At 44.5% G+C, this 20,155-nt stretch overlaps 1 protein-coding gene across 3 annotated transcripts in view; it reads right to left on the reverse strand.

Annotated features, from left to right (window-relative positions):
• Nucleotides 1-7,419: 7,419 nt before the first annotated feature.
• LOC127005336 (uncharacterized) overlaps nt 7,420-20,155 on the reverse strand; it is a 75,787-nt gene continuing 63,051 nt past the window's right edge. For all 3 annotated transcript variants that reach the window (XM_050874104.1, XM_050874117.1, XM_050874111.1), the window contains exon 3: nt 7,420-8,673. In XM_050874104.1, coding sequence (XP_050730061.1) covers nt 8,508-8,673 — 166 coding nt within the window. In that variant the 3' untranslated portion in view covers nt 7,420-8,507. The remainder of the gene's footprint in view (nt 8,674-20,155) is intronic.

The raw sequence follows: 20,155 nt of genomic DNA on the forward strand, positions 1-20,155 counted from the left end.
AAAGCAGCTGGTGAGCGACAGGAAAGGAGGCGGAATTCTTATCGCCATATCACATGATAGGAGCTGATAAGGACATTTATCGTGATGAGGGACAAACTGCTTGTCAAAACAGTGTTAATTTAGTGTCACCTTTCCTTATTACCAAACAAACTAGCATTTGTCAGTATACTATTAATTGCATCACTACCTGCGTATGAGAAAACACTAAAAATAACAGGAGCCCCCCCCCTTGCACATTTCGTAACAGCAAGGAATTTTTGAAGAATGCAGGGCAGGGAATTATGGTCGTGGTGGTAGTAGTATCGTTTTGTTAGATCAACGGGTGACGACGATGCCTGGCGTAGTGTAACCTTTTCCTGGGGTGTCTCTGCCGTCTCTACTTCGGGTTATTCTAATTCGTCCTCAGGCTCAACTCGATGTGACCTTGAACGTGAGATGCAACAGCAGGTAGTTTTTTTTTTTTCTCTCTTTTCATCTCCGTCTGTAACGCCAGTAGGCTTTCTTCAGGGGCCAAGTGGTCGGCCCAAGCCCGTCATGGCGCAGGCAATTTTGTTGATAGTGGCGCCAGATTTGGTTGACTCATGCTGCCCCCCGGAACTCATTCTTGATTCACTGGACGGTTTCTTCTGGACAGCATGTGGGTAGTCTTAGGCCACTCGGCGGTGACTGAAAAACTCCAGGTGGTAGCGTGGGGATTCGAACCGACGTTGTCCATGGCGTGGTGAATGCGTTGCCCGCACGCAAACCACTCAGCCACCGCCTACCCTATAGGGAACGTCGGTGTGTGTGTGTGTGTGTGTGTGTGTGTGTGTGTGTGTATTTACCTAGTTGTATTTACCCAGTTGTAGTTTTACAGGGCCTGGGCTTACGGTCGTGTGGTCCCGTCTCCATATCTGTATTTGTCCAGCCTTTCCTTAAAGTTGTGCACACTCTTCGCCGATACTACATCCTCACTTAGTCTGTTCCAAACCTCAATGTTTATTTGCGGGAAGCTATATTTTTTTATGTATCAAGCGTCTTCCTTTTCTCAATATTTTACTGTGTCCTCGTGTGTTGCTGGTGTTTCTTCCTTCTCTTAGTAGTATCTCCTCATTATCTACTTCTTTCATTTTATTCCACAATTTATAAATTTGTTTTAGGTCTCCCATTTTTCTTTTTTGTTCCAATGTTGGCAGGTCCATTTCCTTTAACCTTTCTTCATATGACAGTCCCTCCAGTTCTGGAACCATTTTCGTTGCCATCCCTTGTATTCTTTCTAGCTTTTTTACGTGTTTTTTCTTATAGGGAAACCACACAGTTTCCGCATATTCCACTTTTGGTCTAATCATAGGGGTCATTATCTTTTTCATCATATCCTTATCCATGTAGTGGAATGCTACTCCTATATTTCTTACCATTTTATACGTATCACCAAATATCCTATTTACATGACTCTCAGGCTGTTGATTATCTTGTATTGTCACTCCCAGATCTCTCTCTTCTTGAACTTTTAATATTTCTCCATCTCCCATTCTATATGTCCATTTTGGTCTCCCTTCACTCTTTCCTATTTCCATTACATGACATTTCTTTACATTGAAGTCCATCTCCCATTTTTTACTCCAATTCCAAATCTTATTTAGATCCTCTTGCAGAATTTCAAAGTCTTTACTGTTTCTTACATGTCTCAGCAATTTCACATCGTCTGCAAGCAGACTCATGTAACTTCTTACTTTCTCCGGCATATCATTTATATATACTAGGAAAAGTATTGGTGCCAATACCGATCCTTGAGGCACTCCACTATCTACAATTCTCCATTCCGATTTCATGTCCTTTACCACTGTTCTCATCTCTCTTCCCCTTAAGTAACTTTCCATCCAGTTCTTCATTTTCCCTTTCAATCCTCCTCTATTTTCCAGCTTCCATAGTAGTCTTGTATGTGGAACGTTGTCAAAAGCCTTCTTCAGGTCCAAATACACGCAGTCTACCCATCCATCCCTCTCCTGTGTTATGTCTGTCACTCTTGAGTAAAAGCTCAGTAAGTTTGTTACACATGAACGCCCTTTTCTAAAGCCATACTGTTTTTCTGTAATTATATTGTGTTCTTCTAGAAATTTCGTCAATTGTTTCTTTATCACTTTCTCGCATATTTTACAAACTATACTGGTCAATGATACTGGTCTGTAGTTTAGAGGTTCTTCCTTTTTCCCGCTTTTATATACATAGGGACCACCTCAGCTTTCCGCCATTCCTTTGGTACTTTACCAGTTGATATTGAGCATTTTATGATATCATATTCCGGTCCAACCAACTGATTTCTGCATTCTTTTAATATAAAACTTGAGACTCCGTCCGCGCGCGTGTGTGTGTGTGTGTGTGTGTGTGTGTGTGTGTGTGTGTGTGTGTGAGAGAGAGAGAGAGAGAGAGAGAGAGAGAGAGAGAGAGAGAGAGAGAGAGAGAGAGAGAGAGAGAGAGAGAGAGAGAGAGAGAGAGAGAGAGAGAGAGAGAGAGACATTACATCTATACTAAAAATAAAAATGCTTCATGATAATCCAAGATTAGCCAAGTGTCCCCCTGAGTAGAAGTCGTTTTCCCCTTAACAAGGTTCATGGTCACGTGGGACAGAGATAATGACGGTAACGGGACCCGGGCTGTAACAGTAAACACCGCTCTGCCTACCTGTGCGTCACCACCTCCTCCCAGCCCTCCGGCACCACCCTGGGTCGTTATTCTCAGACGCTTCCACCTCTCACGTCAACTATTTCCAGAGGCCAAAAAGGAGATCCGTCGAGTTCTCATGAATGTTTTTTTCAGGCTCATGGTACAGAAGAAGGGTCTAACTACCAGAAGGGCCATAAAACTAGCCCTGGAAATGCACACAACTCCTACGAAAGTTTGAGCGCCAAATGATGAAGTATATGGCCTCTGATCTCCCTCACGATCACCTATTTTTAGCATATTTTCCATTCCTACGCCGATGATTCCACTCTGCATTACTCAACTTCTTTTAATAGAAGACCCACCCTTCAGGAACTTAACGACTCAAGGCTGGAGGCTGCAGAACGCTTAGTCTCAGACCTTACTATTATTTCCGATTGGGGCAAGAAGAACCTGGTGTCCTTCAACGCCTCAAAAACACAGTTTCTCCACCTATCCACTCGACACAATCTTCCAAACAACTATCCCCTATTCTTTGACAACACCCAGCTATCACCTTCCTCAACACTAAACATCCTCGGTCTATCCTTAACTCAAAATCTCAACTGGAAACTTCATATCTCATCTCTTACTAAATCAGCTTCCTCGAGGCTGGGCGTTCTGTACCGTCTCCGCCAGTTCTTCTCCCCTGCACAGTTGCTGTCTATATACAGGGGCCTTGTCCGCCCTCGTATGGAGTATGCATCTCATGTGTGGGGGGTCTCCACTCACACAGCTCTTCTGGACAGAGTGGAGGCTAAGGCTCTTCGTCTCATCAGCTCTCCTCCTCATACTGATAGTCTTCTACCTCTTAAATTCCGCCGCAATGTTGCCTCTCTTTCTATCTTCTATCGATATTTCCACGCTGACTGCTCTTCTGAACTTGCTAACTGCATGCCTCCCCCGCTCCCGCGGCCCCGCTGCACTCGACTTTCTACTCATGCTCATCCCTATACTGTCCAAACCCCTTATGCAAGAGTTAACCAGCATCTTCACTCTTTCATCCCTCACGCTGGTAAAATCTGGAACAATCTTCCTTCATCTGTATTTCCTCCTGCCTACGACTTGAACTTTTTCAAGAGGAGGGTATCAGCTAGGACACCTCTCCTCCCGTATTTGATCTTCCTTTCGGCCACCTCTTTTGTTTCTTTTTTAGGAGCAGCGAGTAGCGGGCTTTTTTTAAATTATTGTTTTCTTTTTTTTGTGTGCCCTTGAGCTGCCTCCTTTGTTGTAAAAAAAAAAATACAATAATGGATGGGTCCAGTGCATTATACGGAGGTGAGGTGGACTAGGTTATCTTTCAAGGAGTGGTGAGATGGCAGGATTCGGTCAGATAAAAGACGTAGAAAAATATATATATAGTTGATTATTTTCCGCATGTTGGATATTTGTTCCTACAAGACTACGACCTGCGTCATGATTGTATAAGTGGAAGTCTGGCTGCTACATCGCTGTGCTGTTTGTTTATTAATCTATCTCTTTGTCGGTATGTGTGTTGTTGTTTCTCTCTCAAAGGTCAGGTTAAAAACAGGATATGATTTTTAATGTTCAGTATCAAGGGGATTCGTTAATATCAACATAACGAGTAAGATTGACTAGAGAGGAAAAAAAGTGATTTATAGTTGTTTGATTTTATAGTTGTTTGATTTTAGGGTTTTACGACTAGGTGCTGCTGGTTGACTTATATGGCTACGATCTAACAGGCCTCCAAAAGTAGATCTATGTTAAAGGTGTCCCCATGTGTGTGTGGCGTCTGGGAATAAGTAGTAACTTTTCGGCGTATATTGCTCTTGTTTTTTGGATCATTATCAGTTTAACTCAGTATTGCATATCTGTAAATAGAATCGTGTTTTCCTCTTTACTTTTTTGTTCTTCTTGTTCATGTTCGGTTCTTGCTCGTTCCTCTTGCATTGCCGCCATTTATATGAAGAAGAATGTTGTTATTAATCCCCCGCTTCCACTGTTGATGTTTCATTCAATGGGTCAAGGAAAGACAGGCTGCCGTGGAAAACATTTATTGTCTTGAGAAACGTTTTTGCGGATGAGGGTCAATCAGGGCCTTCCAGGGGCCATCAGCGTGTGTGTGTGTCTGCGTGTGTGTGTGTGTGTGTGTTTTTTGTGTGTTTTGTTTGTTTGTTTGTTTGTGTGTGTGTGTGTGTGTGTGTGTGTGTGTGTGTGTGTGTGTGTGTGTGTGACGCCCCTGAGGCCCCGGTGATACATGCAGGGCGCGCCGCTCACAAGAGTATATAGTGTTTCTTCCTGCCGTGGCCGCCCCGCCGCCAGCAGACTCCTTGCAGCACACACATGCACACAGTCGTGGCGCTGCTACAATATCTTGTTCTGGCGCCTTCATGGTCCTACACCTTTACAGTCTATGCCCAGTGGTAATGCTCATAATGTAATACACTGATCACAAAGGTAAAAAAAATCCGCTGTCCTGTTTTTGGACTCGCACGCACGTGCACGCACACACATGCGCACTCGCGCGTACACACACACACACACACACACACACACACACACACACACACACACACACACACACACACACACACACACACACACACACACACACACACACACACACACACACACACACACACACACACACACACACATTGACACGCACATTGACACGAACGATGTTAAAAGATTTAAAAGACCCGAGACGTAAGGCTACACAGTTGTGCGAAATAGACTACGAAACTAACGGTCCAGTATGATCCAGAGGATAAGTACATAAATGCACGATTGCGTGACTAATGGCATTGTGAGCTGAAAACATGAGTCGGTGGGTGCACAGACCAGGAGGTGAAATGAAGTATCAAGAAGCAATGGAAATCGGGAATGGCCGTAACCGTGTGTATGAACACTGTCGGGGATTGTGCAGTGGGTGGGGGCATTTGCAGCAGACAACAGTATACATACGTGTGCCCTGGCTGCTCTGCTTCTAACTGCTGGGTATGGTATATGAAGCAACATTCATTCAGGCAATGATACAATATCTAACATCAGTTGATTTGTAAATATGAACCGTACATGAAATGTTGAAAAATGGTCCAAATGAATGATAATCATTAACATGTATGGACAGAATCGTAGATAAAATAATACATACAACTAAACATATACAAATAAATTAATGAGTTAATATGGAAAAGACGTACAGACTATATGTAAAAAAAAAGTAATACAAATGTGAAACGAAAAAAAAAAGATAATGCATAGAAAATCACTGAAGACTGGCCACAAACTGCTACGATGCACGTGACAATGGGGAATGTGATGCTTAAGCAAGGGGAAGCGGGTGAATCGTCCAGTAAATGAGCCTCGGGTGCTGGGGCGAGGGTGAGGTAAGAGACACCCGCGTGAACGGAACCTCTTTGTTGACATGGAACACTGATGCGTCTTGAAGTAACAATGGTATAGACTATGTTATAAGCTCCTGAAGACGTAAAAGAGAATTCCTGTATAAAAATGGAGTCAGGGGGGTGCTGCCAGCTGCTCGTTGCCTTGATGCATAGTTCCGGCTCTTTTCCCCTTGAGATCGTGTCGTGCCACCCCAGGTGTGGCATTTGAGTTGGTATGATTTACCTTTCCCATATTTTCTCGCTGTTATGAATTAACTTGAGGGGAGGGTTGTGTGTCTTTTGTCACCGATGGAAGCGAACCTAAGGCCATAGGTTAGTGGAAAGAGGCGCTAATCACCGTTTCACGTAAGTTCATAGAATTTATCGACTTTTAAGGATGAAATTCCATCATAGACTTAATCGACAGGCAAACATCGTTGCAGCTTTTGGAGGCATTCTGCTGCTGAGACTTCTGATATTTACAAAAGGGAAGCCTTCTCCCTAGAGATGCTGGTGCAAGCAGCAGCCACCAGAGGGTAGTGCCATATAGGCTAAACAATAATGCCCTGGCTAAAGACTCATTTGTTAAACTGAAAATCGTTAGATGCTTTTTACAGAACACACACACACACACACACACACACACACACACACACACACACACACACACACACACACACACACACACACACTGAGGTTCTCTAATGTATATCTACATTGCTTTATACGAAAATGGCAAGACATGATTTGCTACTTGTTTGTTTCTTGATGATTGAATTACCTACTCCTCAATTCCTTTCTCTGCCCGCCGTCACACCTTGCTCCACCGTACGAGGCCGCCTGAGGCCATCCGTGGAGACAGGTGTTGGTGAAGGATGGTTTGAATGGGGTCATTTGGGATTACTAGCTGGAGAAAAACGGAGGTAACTAGAGCTGTAAATCTGATCTCAGTTATTTATCCTATATGTTACTGTATAAATATACATATAATGATGTAAGCTTTTCACCGTTTCCTTGGCATTCTGAAAGGAATTAAGCTGTTTCATAATACCCTGCATCTAAGTAAAAGTATTCTAGAAGTTGAAACGTGAAAGGTTTTCCATTATATTCGAAGAATGCCTCCAACAGAGCTTACGCCATGGCTGTGTCCCGTGAGCAACCACTCCAAGCCGGGATGAACAAGTGAACACCAGACGCAAACACTCGCCAGGCCAGGCAGCGACGCCCCTTCTAGCGGCGTCCTGAAAAAAATGTGCGTGTGTGTGCGTGCATGCGTGCCCGCGTTCATAAAAAAAAAAAAAAAAAAAAATATATATATATATATATATATATATATATATATATATATATATATATATATATATATATATATATATATATATGGACACACACACACACACACACACACACACACACACACACACATACACAGTTAAAATCATGAAACTTTGGTGCTCATTACCTAGGACGGCTGAGGAAGAGAGGAAGGAAGGGCGGGGTGTTCACTTGGCTCTCAGACCTGGATGTATGACAAAGCTGCTTATGTACAAATGATAGTGGTGTCGAGGGAAGGCGTGAGTCAGCTAGGGAGTGTTGGCGTGAGGTAAGCAGGTGACACCTCTCAAGAGGCGGGAAGGACACAGGGTACTGAACTTGGCCTAACAACTACCGGGGGTGTTCCGAAGGCTTTTCTCTGCACCATTCACCAACACCAACCAAGCTTTGGGAATACTGACAAACTGTTCATAGTAACTGAATTCTGGCTACTCTTATGTTTGTTATACACAAAGGAAAGGGAGGCCATGTTAGTTTTTCGTTCATCATGGCCTCCCCATTTAATACTATTTCTGAGCATGATACAGTAAAAGTATATCTATACGTGTTGCTTCTGGCTCCTTGTCTTGGCGGGGCGGACTGCACACACGGGTGGCCGGCGTCACGGTCCTGGAGTCTCCTCTATCTTCGGTGTCGACGCCTCGTCTAATACCTTGTTCTGCAGCGCGTCGAGCCGCCCCTCGCAGGTGGGTTACGTGTCTTGCTCGTTAACTCAGGGGGAGTTCGGAAACATTGTCAGGTCTTAGCCAAAGTTCTGTATGAAATGATATCACCTTATCACTATTTTTGGTTTCTGTCTGTTGTATTTCTGGAGAAAAAAAAATCGTCACTGTAATTTGTGGTGTCTGTCAGGCGCCGCAGCAGTTCATGGTCCGTGTCCCGGCACCTCACTTTACGCCGTCGCTCTTCCTTTGAGCTAAATACGTCAGTACCGTTTATAAATCGAAAGAAATGCCAACCACGCCGTTATGTGACTTCAGAAAAGTGGATCGACGCGGAAAACATCCAAACTCTACAACGAGATAATGAAGCTGACTCACTATAGAGTCATTAATTAGGTCACAGGACAGCCATTACGAGTCGGTTGAGGTATGGGGCTTCGTCCGTCGTCCCTCGATGCCCTGTAGCTCTTTTGGTCACGTATTATGCATAGTCGTCTCCAAACCAATACTCGTACATGTAGAGTAGCAGGTCGAGAGGCTGGACTAGGCACGGGAACTCGTACTGGCAGTCCCTCACTCCCTCGTCGCCGTAGCGGGCCGCCTTCTGGAATTCGGTGAGCTCCGCCTGGGGCACGTCAGGAAGGGACCTGCGAAGGGACCAGGGTTAGTGACGCGGCCACACTGCTGCAGCGCACCTCTGGGGCGGCACACAATTGTAAACATAATTAAACAGCGATGATGCATCACTTTGTGGATGGCCTCGCCTTTTGTCAAAGGTCCTTACACAAAAACAAGCATGAGGCTGAAAAGTGATGAACAAAAATGACAAAGAAAATCCTGTTTAATGCTACTCTGTGCCTAAGAATAGAAGTGACTCAACCCTACAATGAGTTTTAGGGTGAACTGCTCTCCAGTCATGATGCATTCCTTCATAAACAACAAATCCTGAAAACATAGACCGTTCAAGGTTATAATAGAGTGAGACTGACGATATGAATAATATCTTTATCAGAAATATCAGATTTGTCTAAATCTATAAAAGAAATATTGTTTACTTATGTCACAGGAAACAAATGCATACATATTCAGTCAAATTAGTCAAAATGCAGCAAACGAAACTGAACCTGATTTACTGTTCATGCATGTTCTTAGAATACTGAATAATGCAAAGTCTGAATTTTAATTATCTTATCCTCTTATTAGAAAAAAAATATATCAAAGATAAGATTGCTAGGATTCTAGGCTCGCAGTTGTGTTAAGAGGGACATTGTGCAGTAACTGGTTCTATGATTGCGCGCACCCGCGCGCGCGTACACACACACACACACACACACACACACACACACACACACACACACACACACGTGAAGCGTAGCGGATAAAGCCTCGCTCTCCTCCAGGAGTCAGGAGCGAGGGCGTAGTGAACCTGCTTGCTTAAATGCTGCATGGAGGCCGCGGCGTGACCTGGGAGTTGAGCGGCGGAGGGCTGGAAGGAGGGCAGCCACTACTCCTTTTCGTGAAGGATGCAAGGGAGCCCGTGAGATAGAGGAGCAGCGGTGAGGGTAACTGACCGAGAGAGAGAGAGAGAGAGAGAGAGAGAGAGAGAGAGAGAGAGAGAGAGAGAGAGAGAGAGAGAGAGAGAGAGAGAGAGAGAGAGAGAGAGAGAGAGAGAATGATAAATAGATAGATAGACATAGATAGAAAGGTAAATAGGTAGAAAGAGATGTAGATAGAGGAAAACTAAATAAAGATTGATAAATAGATAAATAGACAGATAAAGAAAAAAAGAAAGAAAATAAATAGATAGATAGACATACGTAGACAGAGATAGATAAATAGATAGATAGATAGATAGATATAGAGAGAGCACCCCCATGGGCAGTCCTGTTGTGGGGACCAGTGACCCAGCACGCGGGGCACCGGAGACAATGGGCGGGACACATACTGAGAGTCACCCTCCCGCCGTGTTCTTGTGCCCCAGAAAAAATAGAGGATAGAGAAAGGAAAACAAAATCGAGCCACTGCTACTGGTATACGTGTGAGGCTGAGACGGTCTACATATATGCACTGTTACTGCCCTCTCGGTCTTGTCTTTCCGTTCTTCATTTGCACGGTAGCATTCCTTAAGGGGAGTCTCGGTTTAACCCTGTAGCTGCGGGGATCATGTTTCTTAAAGGCCCCTCTAAACGAGAAAAATTAGAAAAAAATCATCACTCACACAAACCATTTCATAATATATCAATGCATTTGTGATCAGTTTATGCATCATCTATTTTAAGGGGCTTATATCATGGAAAACATTTGGCCCGTCGCTGGTACACGGTGAAGCCACAAATTTGACCCGTCGCTGCTACCAAGTTAACATCAACTTTCGTGAAAAAATTGTAATTTGAATATGGATGGTAAAGTCTTCCTTGGGCATCCAGTGTTTCCAGACGCATGGCTATTTGCGCTTTATGCCAGTTTGAAGGTCCATAGTAGAGTTAGAAGTGCGATCCATTTCACGCTTCTCTTCGGGCACTTTTATGTCACATTCATTCCCTGTAAAAACACACACACACACACAAAAAAAAAAAAAAAAATGGTTAGCCTTTCCTCTATTTCTCCCTCTTTTTTTCTTCCTCCAAGTTATCTCACGCTTTTTTTCGTGGATTTTTATGGTATGTTTTCGATTTTTTTGGCTTCAAAAACACTTACTTATTACATTCTTTCTTTGTTAACACACACACAAAAAAAAAAAGAACTGCAGGCTTGTGTATGTTATGTCTGCGTACTAGAGTAGCCTTTCCTCTTATTTTGTCCTCTTTCTTCTTCATCCTTTTGCACCGGCCGTACCTCCCTCCATCACATGCATTCATTTCCGCTTTAAACTATTCCAACTTTTTACCAAATCACGGTTTTCTACTCCTATCTACTTTGTCAATTCCTCCCTCACCTTCTCTCGCTCACATTTCACGTTCCTTTGACTCTTTGCATCTCCAACCCGTCTTAACTATTTTCTTAATATCGGTTTTCTACTCTTATTTACTATGTCATTCCCTTACATTCTCTTGCTCACATTCCACGTTCCTTCGACTCTGCATCTCCAACCCGTCTTAACTGTTTCTCTAATCCCGGTTTTCTACTCCTATTTACTATGTCATTCCCTCCCTCACCTTCTCTCGCTCACATTTCCCGTTCCATTGGCCTTTTTTGCATCTCCAGCCCCTCTCTTGTCTCCTCTCCCCGTGTTTCCTCGTTCGTTACACTGCCTACAAACCTGTCTTACCACGAATTCCCCTCCCTACACCGTTTTTTCTCTTCCAGACCCTCCCCTTTACCATTCGCCTCCCTGGGTCGATGGATGCTCCCGTTCCCTGCTGAGGCCTCGGGAGAGCGCCGCTGCACTTTTTACTGCATCCATAAAAACGGTTTACGGTGCGGTCGAGGGTTGGGCCTAGCATGAACTGGATAAAATATGAACGCCGGGGCTGGAGAGGAAGTTGTTTTGTCGCCTGGATTCTGCCCGGTCATTGTCTTGTGTTGGGTGGAGCCTGAAAGCGTTTTATTGAATGTGGGTTATTTTTACTGGCTTTTTTCGGGGGGGTGCCATTTTCCTTTTTTTTTGGGGTGGGTGGGGCTTTTGTTAGTGTTGTATAAGCTGGAAATGAGGTCCGTACGTCCTTTTCCTCCCTCTTTCAACGGGGTTTTAATTTGTTCTCTGTTTTTTTCGCTCTCTCTCTCTATCTATCTGTCTCTCTATCTATTGGCTTCACAATGACCCAATAAAAAGTTTGTGGTTGTTGCAAGATAGAGGCAACATCACCACTCTACCACCACCACCACCACCACCATCATCATCATCATCATCATCATCTCCATTACCATCTCCATCTCATCTCTGTCGCCACTACCACCACCACCACCACCACCACCACCATCACCGCACCCTAAACATTATTGAAACAGTGGCGGGTCTGCAATAATGACGTACGTGTTTCGTGGAATGAAAGAAAGATCACCACCACCACCAGTACCATCATCTCCATTTCCATCTCCATCTCATCTCTCTCACCACCACCACCACCACCATTACCATTTCACCCTAAACATTGCAATAATGGCGGCTGTGAAGTAACGACGTACGTGTTTCGCGGAATGAAAGAAACACCCTCAACCACTACCAGTGTCGCCACCTTCCCTTACCATCCTCGTCATCATCTCATCTCACTACCACCACACCCTAAACGTCGAAATAGTGGCTGCTCTAAAATCATTACGGACGTGTTTCGTGGAATAAAAGGCAGACACCACCAGCACCAGTAACATCACCAGTACCACCACCACCAGTACAGACACCTTACTTTACTGCCCACATCATTACAACCCCCACCACCACCACCACCACGTAAACAACGGAACCCTGAATGCTCTCCAATAGCGTCTGAGTTGTATCGAGGAAGGAGACAGAACGAAAGTAGTACAGAGGGAGAGAATCAGTGGATCAAAGCTGAACATAAAAAAAATAGCGATTATGACTGTTTTTTTAAGTCTGTATTGTGCGAGGGCAGTGTACGCTAGAGGCCTTTAAACTTAAGAGGCGTCACGTGTTGTATGACTGCTATGTTTTAGCCGTCCTGATATTAAGGCGGCGAGGCAGGTGTTTTTTCTGAGCTTCCTTTAAAGAGCCAAAACCAAAAAAGCAATCACTAATTTTACGGTAAATTAACCAGCTAAGAAGAGGTTTCATTTGATAGTAAATACTCAAGAGCTGACCACATTCACGTCATTAACCATTTTAGAAAAAAAAAAAATCAGCCGAGGAATATAAACCACTATGAATTACTTTTACAGATTATGATTAAACATTAGACTCCGTTAAAAGCTTCAACAGTCACGCAAGCACCCAGGAGGCAGGGCGTGGGTGAACCTCTCAGAAAGGTATTGGAAAAATGAATATAGAGAGGCAGCACGGCTTACAGTAAACTCAAGAATAGCAAGAAAATTCCTATCAAGACAAACTTAGCCTACGACAAACAATTCAGAAAGAGGCTGGGAATGGCATAGAGAGCTTCTGGAAAACATAGTAATATCATGAACAACAACCTGCCACTCTCCCTAAATAGAAACGTTTGCAATTATTATGTCCAGCGAGTCCAAATTTATTTCTGGAACATATTAACGAATCTAATTTGTATAAAGAGAAATTAATGTAGCAAAATATGGCTGCTGCCGTATCAATGACCGTCTCTGTGACCCGACGACATTGTTGATAAGTCTCGTAACCATCGTCAATAAGTCATGTCATTCGCTAAAAAGGCAAGGGAATTACTGAGGGACGCTGCACCGCCTCTCAAAGCCGGATAACATCTTAATCGTTGCCCTAACCAGCTTAGACAGGTGGAGGTAGAGCTCCGATGAAAATGATATATATAGCGAGACGCAGTAATGAAGAGATAACAGAGAATTAGAAATATTAATCCACGCGCCAAATTCACGAGCGTGTGTTAGTTGGGAGAGGGCGAGGCCCCCGCCTTGCAGCAGCTTGTTTGAACCCAAGCGAGAAGGGGAAGCTCCGCGTAGTGTGACGTAATGAGACTTGAATAAAGTGTTCCTGATCACTGCTGTGACGAATAAGATAAAGCAAAATTGGGGCAAATAATGGCGGAAGAAATTGGAATGCCTGAACCACAAAAAATATTACACACACACACACACACACACACACACACACACACACACACACACACACACACGCGCACAGTTTTCTTTGTGTGTGTCATTCGTAATTCTATGTTGACCATGATAACCACAAGGTGTTTCCTCCAGTCCTACTTATGCAGTGAATGTTAACCTGACAATTGGCGAAAATCAGCATAATAAATCTGCACGCAAATAACCCTCGAGAGGAGTGGAGCTAAGTAACTGTTCACGTTCACAGAGGATGGTGCTGCCAACCTGCTCCTTTGCTCGCTGGATGCCACGGCCGCCAATACGATACCAGCGACGAGACCCAAGACTTTAACTGCTAGCGTGTGTGCTTTGGCCTTTTTTTGTATCTTGTCCGTTCATACTTGTCCTTCTTTCTATTGAGGCAAGCTGAAATGCGTTGTGTTCTCTTCAGTTTTGTTTTCATCTATATCTGTGGTCTCAGCCAACCCTTCTGATTACGGTGGGATCTATGCTATAGCCTGTCTTGAGGTTGTTACAGTGGTCGAGACGTAGGGAATACTTAGGCGTATGGCAGGCACAAGACTCTGGATTGAGAAAAGCTCACTTAAGATTTTACATCGTACATGATTATGTAAGATTCCGTGCGTATTTCATGACTTTTTTTTGTGTAAGGGTAAGCTACTGATTTGATTTTCGGGGATACATCTCGGAGAACTGAGTAAGATGCTGATTCACGTAACACAGTAAACCTTTGTAATGCCGGGCTGGAGACAAACAGGATGCGGGGCGGCGGGAGAGTATTCATCTTTAAGCGTTGAGCTGATGATCTCTAGTGTCGTGTTCTTTATCCGCCGCAGTGTGACATTTAGTATCCTCTCTAACTATTTCATGAGTCGCCGTACAATGCTTGAGTGATTACAGACGTCAGATGGAATGGTCGGGCGCCTCGTCCCTCCAGGCCCCGCCCACCCTACAGTGGGGCTCCCTCACCCAAACATCCTCGTTCAGGTCGTACAGTACGAGCACTGATGTTGATGTTTCGTGTTTCCTCCACTTTCGATCCCATTTTTACCGTTTATACTAGACAGGCAAATGAAGGATAATTATGGCACGTTGATAATGTGTTTGTAGTGAGTGATGTGAGCCTGAGTCAGCGTGATCTACTGCTTGGCGACAGAGCGCGGCTTTATTCCTTCTCTCTCTCAATGCCTCCCTCTCTTCCTCCTTCCCTCTGTATGGGCCGGGCGCGAGATTTTTCATTTTTTCCAACTCTTCTGACTCGCACGTGTGGCACGGCTGCCCTTTGGTGAACACAGCACCGTCATTTCCGATGTTGATGGTAACAAAAACAGTTGCATTACAAGCTTCCCCTTGATATGTGCTTCTCATCGCGACTTTTAATACGAATTAAACCATTCAGTGCAACACTGAACCGACCCTCTCGTCCGCGTCTCGCAAGATATATGACGGTGGTAATGGATAGAACGACCTCCTCTCCTCTGACCCCCCTCCTACAGGCCTCCTACGGCAGGTCTTCGCCCTCCATCAACTTCTCCCCGTGAGTTCTTCACGAGACACTCTTGATTGGATCTCTCAATCGTTAGCTCACCGGCGAGAGGCGGCGTGGCGATGACACGTGAAAAAAGGCAGCGGTGCCAAATGTGCGAGTAGGCAGAGTTGGAAAAAAAATGGCGGTCGGGCGACAGACAGGAAGCGCCAGTTAGGCACCGTCGCAGCCGAGCGCCGCGACATTTCTCCGCCCACATCAAGGAGAGGCTTGTAAACTGCGCCTCCCCTAACAGGCATCAAATGCACTAATGAAGGACGCGGCGCCAGGCGAACACAACCCCCTCGTTTCCGATGCAGATGTTCACCGGAGTCGATGTTTTACAAGCTCCCCCTCGACGTGTGCTTCTCATCGCGTCTCTTGATATAGGTTAAACCAATTAGTTCTTGGCGGAGCTGATGGAGTTACGCCTGAAGGGAGTGAGAGTGAGGTTAGTGGTAGATGAGGGCTGGGAAGGGGTGGGTGGGGGTCCAGGGAGAGGGGACAGGGACGGAGGGAGGCAGGGATAGGCTGGCTGGTGCATGGCTTGTTGCGTGCTTTGTGCTTGCCTGCCAGAACACCTGCACGTCTGTGTTTTGCCGGCGTTATCTGAGGGTTCTTGAGCTTCATGGTTGCAGGCACGTGTTCTCCTGTCTCACCAACGGACCGCAATGTAATGCTCTCTGTCACAGCGAGGTAAAACACTGTCGCTGAGAAAGAAAGTCACCAGACGAACATGATCAAAGGAGAGAAACCACTGACACGAATATCCTCAGTGACTCCTCATAATTTTGTTAAGGGATGTGTATTTTAAAAGCAATATTCAGTAGGCGCACTTCATGCAGGGATAAAATGAATCTTGTGCGAGGGAGTAGCTGCTCAGAGGCTGAAGAAAGGGAAGGCAGACGGCTAAAAAAAATACACCATTGAAGTGAATTCGCTTAAACAAAATACAAGGAAGCTTGACAACGTTATAAAACTCCTTGGTGTCTAAGTTACCATGCAACAGCCATACCCTTTCATTTTAAAACGTTGTCTATATCCTTCCATGATGATTTATTACCTTAGCGGGACGAAGCTCTTCTGGCACGTCATAAAAAAACTTAACGATGGCGAGGAGGTATTGGCGACCGTGTAAATAATTTAAACCAAAGTTGCTGTGCGCGCTCGAAGTGTGTGTGTGTGTGTGTGTGTGTAACAGAGCGAGAGAGAGAGAGAGAGAGAGAGAGAGAGAGAGAGAGAGAGAGAGAGAGAGAGAGAGAGAGAGAGAGAGAGAGAGAGAGAGAGAGAGAGAGAGATTAGAGTAGGTTATAATACAATCACATCTAGTGCTCGGTGTGTCCCCCCCCCCCTTCCCCCACCAGACGCCGCCACCTCCCATGACGTCCATTAGGCAGGTGCACACAAAAAAATTGCACATAATATTTACCCTGATGCTCGCCCCATTATCACGCCAAGATGCGCTCCCCTCGGTGGCCGACCTGCCCTTCCTACACCTCCATCCATCATCATCACGCGGCAGACCCCAAATGACAGGACCCGAGTGACTGTTAGGGGCCGAAACAGCAGTCCCTTCCCCCGCGTGACTGGTGGGTCGGCGGGAGGCGGCTGTTAGTGTCCCGAGGCTGGTTTCCGCATCTCGACGTCCTAAGCCGGATTCAAGCTTCACGGACGCCTTGACCCTCTTTCTTCCCTGACAGACTGAGGCGTAATTTCACCGTCTGCCTACAGACCACGGATATCCGTTTAAAAAAAAAAAAAATTATAACCTCTCCCTCATATTTTTATTTTTGGGAGAACTATCGCAACTTTTTTCTCATCTACTTGTGCTGCTGTTGCTTGGATTCCTCCTTCTCCCCCTTGAGGGATTCGTCACAGTTTAAGCTCTAGCTTCACTTCACCTGCACTTATTGCATCGTTTGTCGACAGTTTCAATTCAAGCTTGAGGTTGGAATGTACAAACGAGAGGATGATAAAATCTGGTAGCGAACCTTCCCCCTTTGTTCATTCTTCGTTAGCATACAAATAACCTCCACACTCATTAGCCGTGCGGGCCGTGTTCTTTTCTGTATGGGGCACAATGGAGGTTTTCTTTAGGTAATGTTTCGAGACATTGAAATGAGTAATTAGTGGAAGACACATTAAACTTTCCCGAACTTTTAGGTACCTTCAGATATCCTCGTTCGCTTACCGTTTGTCTGTCTGTCTATCTGTTGCGAGACGTTATTTCTTCGTCGGTACAATAGAGGCAATCTTCGTAATCTTGGCACTAAAGGGCAAGAGATAAACACGATAAGGTTACGTACGCACGCCATAGCACGTGACTTATCGAATTGATGCTGATCCTTATGACCACCACCTTTCACCACGTTGGTAGGTTGGAAGGCAAATAGAAATAGAAAAAACTGTCGATTTATTTTGTTTTAAAGGCGAAGGAGATGGAAGCATGACCTCCTCCCCACAACCCTTCTGCCCTCAGCCTCAGAAGCCCGTAAATAAACCTGCGAAAAATGCTCGTAATGTGAAGAGTTGGACAAAAAGGTCATGGTGGAATGTTGGCATAAAAAGGATCGGCTGCACGGTTCTTCTGCAACACCTTTGCTCTTTTAGTTTCTGGATAAATTGCACATCGCCGCACGCACAGGAGAATGTCTCGCTCTGGTTGCAGCGTGTTGAACCCTCCCTGTCAAACTGCTCCTCCTCCATCTGCTCGTATGCCACCAGGGACTTTCCTCGTTTAGTTTTTCTCCCATTTTTCCTCTATTCTTTTCATCATCTCTTCTCTCCTCACCTTCCCTTCCCTTCCCTACCCTTCTCTTCTCTCTCTCTCTCTCTCTCTCTCTCCCCCATCGAAAAACGTACAGTATCAATAAATATGCCGTAACGATGTGTAGTCTCGTATATATATATATATATATATATATATATATATATATATATATATATATATATATATATATATATATATATATATATATATATATATAATGATCTTAGCGCCAACCAACTGATGTTTATATTAAAGGATGGTATACTTTATAATATTTTCCTTTTTTTGTTGCAGTGTGTGGAGGTATCTCTTTGAAGGCTCAACCAAGGACTCCAGCTCATCGGGGTCTCAGTGGTAAGTACACGCATCCCTTCACTTTAGAGTTTACCATTGATTTCCCACGTGTGTTTGGGTCATATTCTTAAACATATATGCATCCAGGCACACACATATATGGCAAGGCTTTCGTATTTTTTTTTTGGCCATTTCCGGGGGTAGTTTTATGACCCTGGTGATAGTTTGACCATTCTTCTGCACCGTGAACGTGAAACACACTCATGAGAACCCGATTAATCTCCTTTACGGCCTCTGGAAATAGATGATGTAAGAGGCGGATGCATTTTATAATACCGCCTAATGACGTGACACTGCAAATCCTTATCGGTGGGCATTGTGATTGTCGTAGGTACTTTATGCCCATTTGATCACTTTTATAGACACACACACACACACACACACCACCACCACCACCACCACCACCGCCGCTGCCGCCACCGCCACCGCCACCTTCATTATCGTCGCCCTTCATAAAAACAGCCGCCGTGATAGACGTGTGATTGACGCCTCGCCAGAGTGTGGGGGTCATACAGAGCTTGAGGATTTACGAAGAGTGATGGTTTGTCGGCCCTCAAACACCCTCTGACATGGATAACAGCTTTCATATGCCTTGAGGATTCATGGTGATTGCTGTTCATGACTGTTCGAGTGTTATATTTTTGCTGCTCGAATGATGTGCTTGCTCGATAGTCCACCAGGCATAACTATGATGGGTTTCCTTTCACCTGTATAACTCGGCACAGTGTTTTTTCGTATATTGCTATAAAGGAGGCAGTCAAAGGTAAACAAAAGGAATAAAAAGGTTCCGAAAATTGCAGCTCACATAAAGAGAAAGAAAAAAGAAAACGAAGGATGCCAGAAAATTAATGCTCAAATAGAGTTCCACAAAGATATCGATAATTCTTTCCTGATAACAGCGAGTTGAGTCATCGACCTTGAACAAAGAGAAGTTACTGCAACAAAAACAGCTTTATATTTTTATATGAATTATCACTTATTTCCATCCGACGTAGCGGAGTGATATTAGGCAAAGAGAGCGGTCAGATAGCACAAGGCTGGATGGAGGGGGTAGGAGGGGTGTAAAGAGCAGCTGCGTCACTCCTAAGGGTAGGGTCGCACCTAGCGCTAAGTCTTCACGAATAGATAACCGAATATCAGACCAGACAGCGAGAGGCACGAAGCTCTCATTACTGCAATATCAAGAGACTGGCAGATAGTCGTCTCGGTTATGTTAAGAATACTGGATCACTTCAAAGAATGATTTAAGAATACTCTAGTGGGGTATTGTCATATAGCTCGTGTCGATTATGCTAAGAGAACTTGGTCATCATAATGAAAGGTTTTGAATACTATCGCGGGGTATTGGCATATAACTCGTGTCGATAATGCCTAAATGAAAACTGGGTCACCGTAAGGAAAGGTTTAAGAATACCATCACAGGGTATTGGCAGATTGTTCGTCTTGAAAATGAAGTTGAACGTTTTAATTTGGTGTTGTTCCTATCGATGAAGTTAACTATTATTCACGCATGTTCAGGCTACTTTGTGCTATCAGTTAGAATAAAATCTCTCCAAAAAATAAAAGGAAACGAAAAACAAAAGAAAAACAAAAGAATAAACGAACCCAGTACTCTACGATTCCTCCGAAAAGGCCGAGTCCATGTCTGGAATTTGTTGTAATCATGGTCAATAGGAGTCGAACACACACACACACACACACACACACACACACACACACATACACACACACAGACGTTCACCCCCTCATTAACCTTCCGTTGTACATGTGGTCAGTGCTCAACGAGGGGTCTGGGCAGAGAAAGTTA

The sequence above is a fragment of the Eriocheir sinensis genome, chromosome 3, assembly GCF_024679095.1.
Source record: "Eriocheir sinensis breed Jianghai 21 chromosome 3, ASM2467909v1, whole genome shotgun sequence".
Classification (NCBI taxonomy): Eukaryota; Metazoa; Arthropoda; class Malacostraca; order Decapoda; family Varunidae; genus Eriocheir; species Eriocheir sinensis.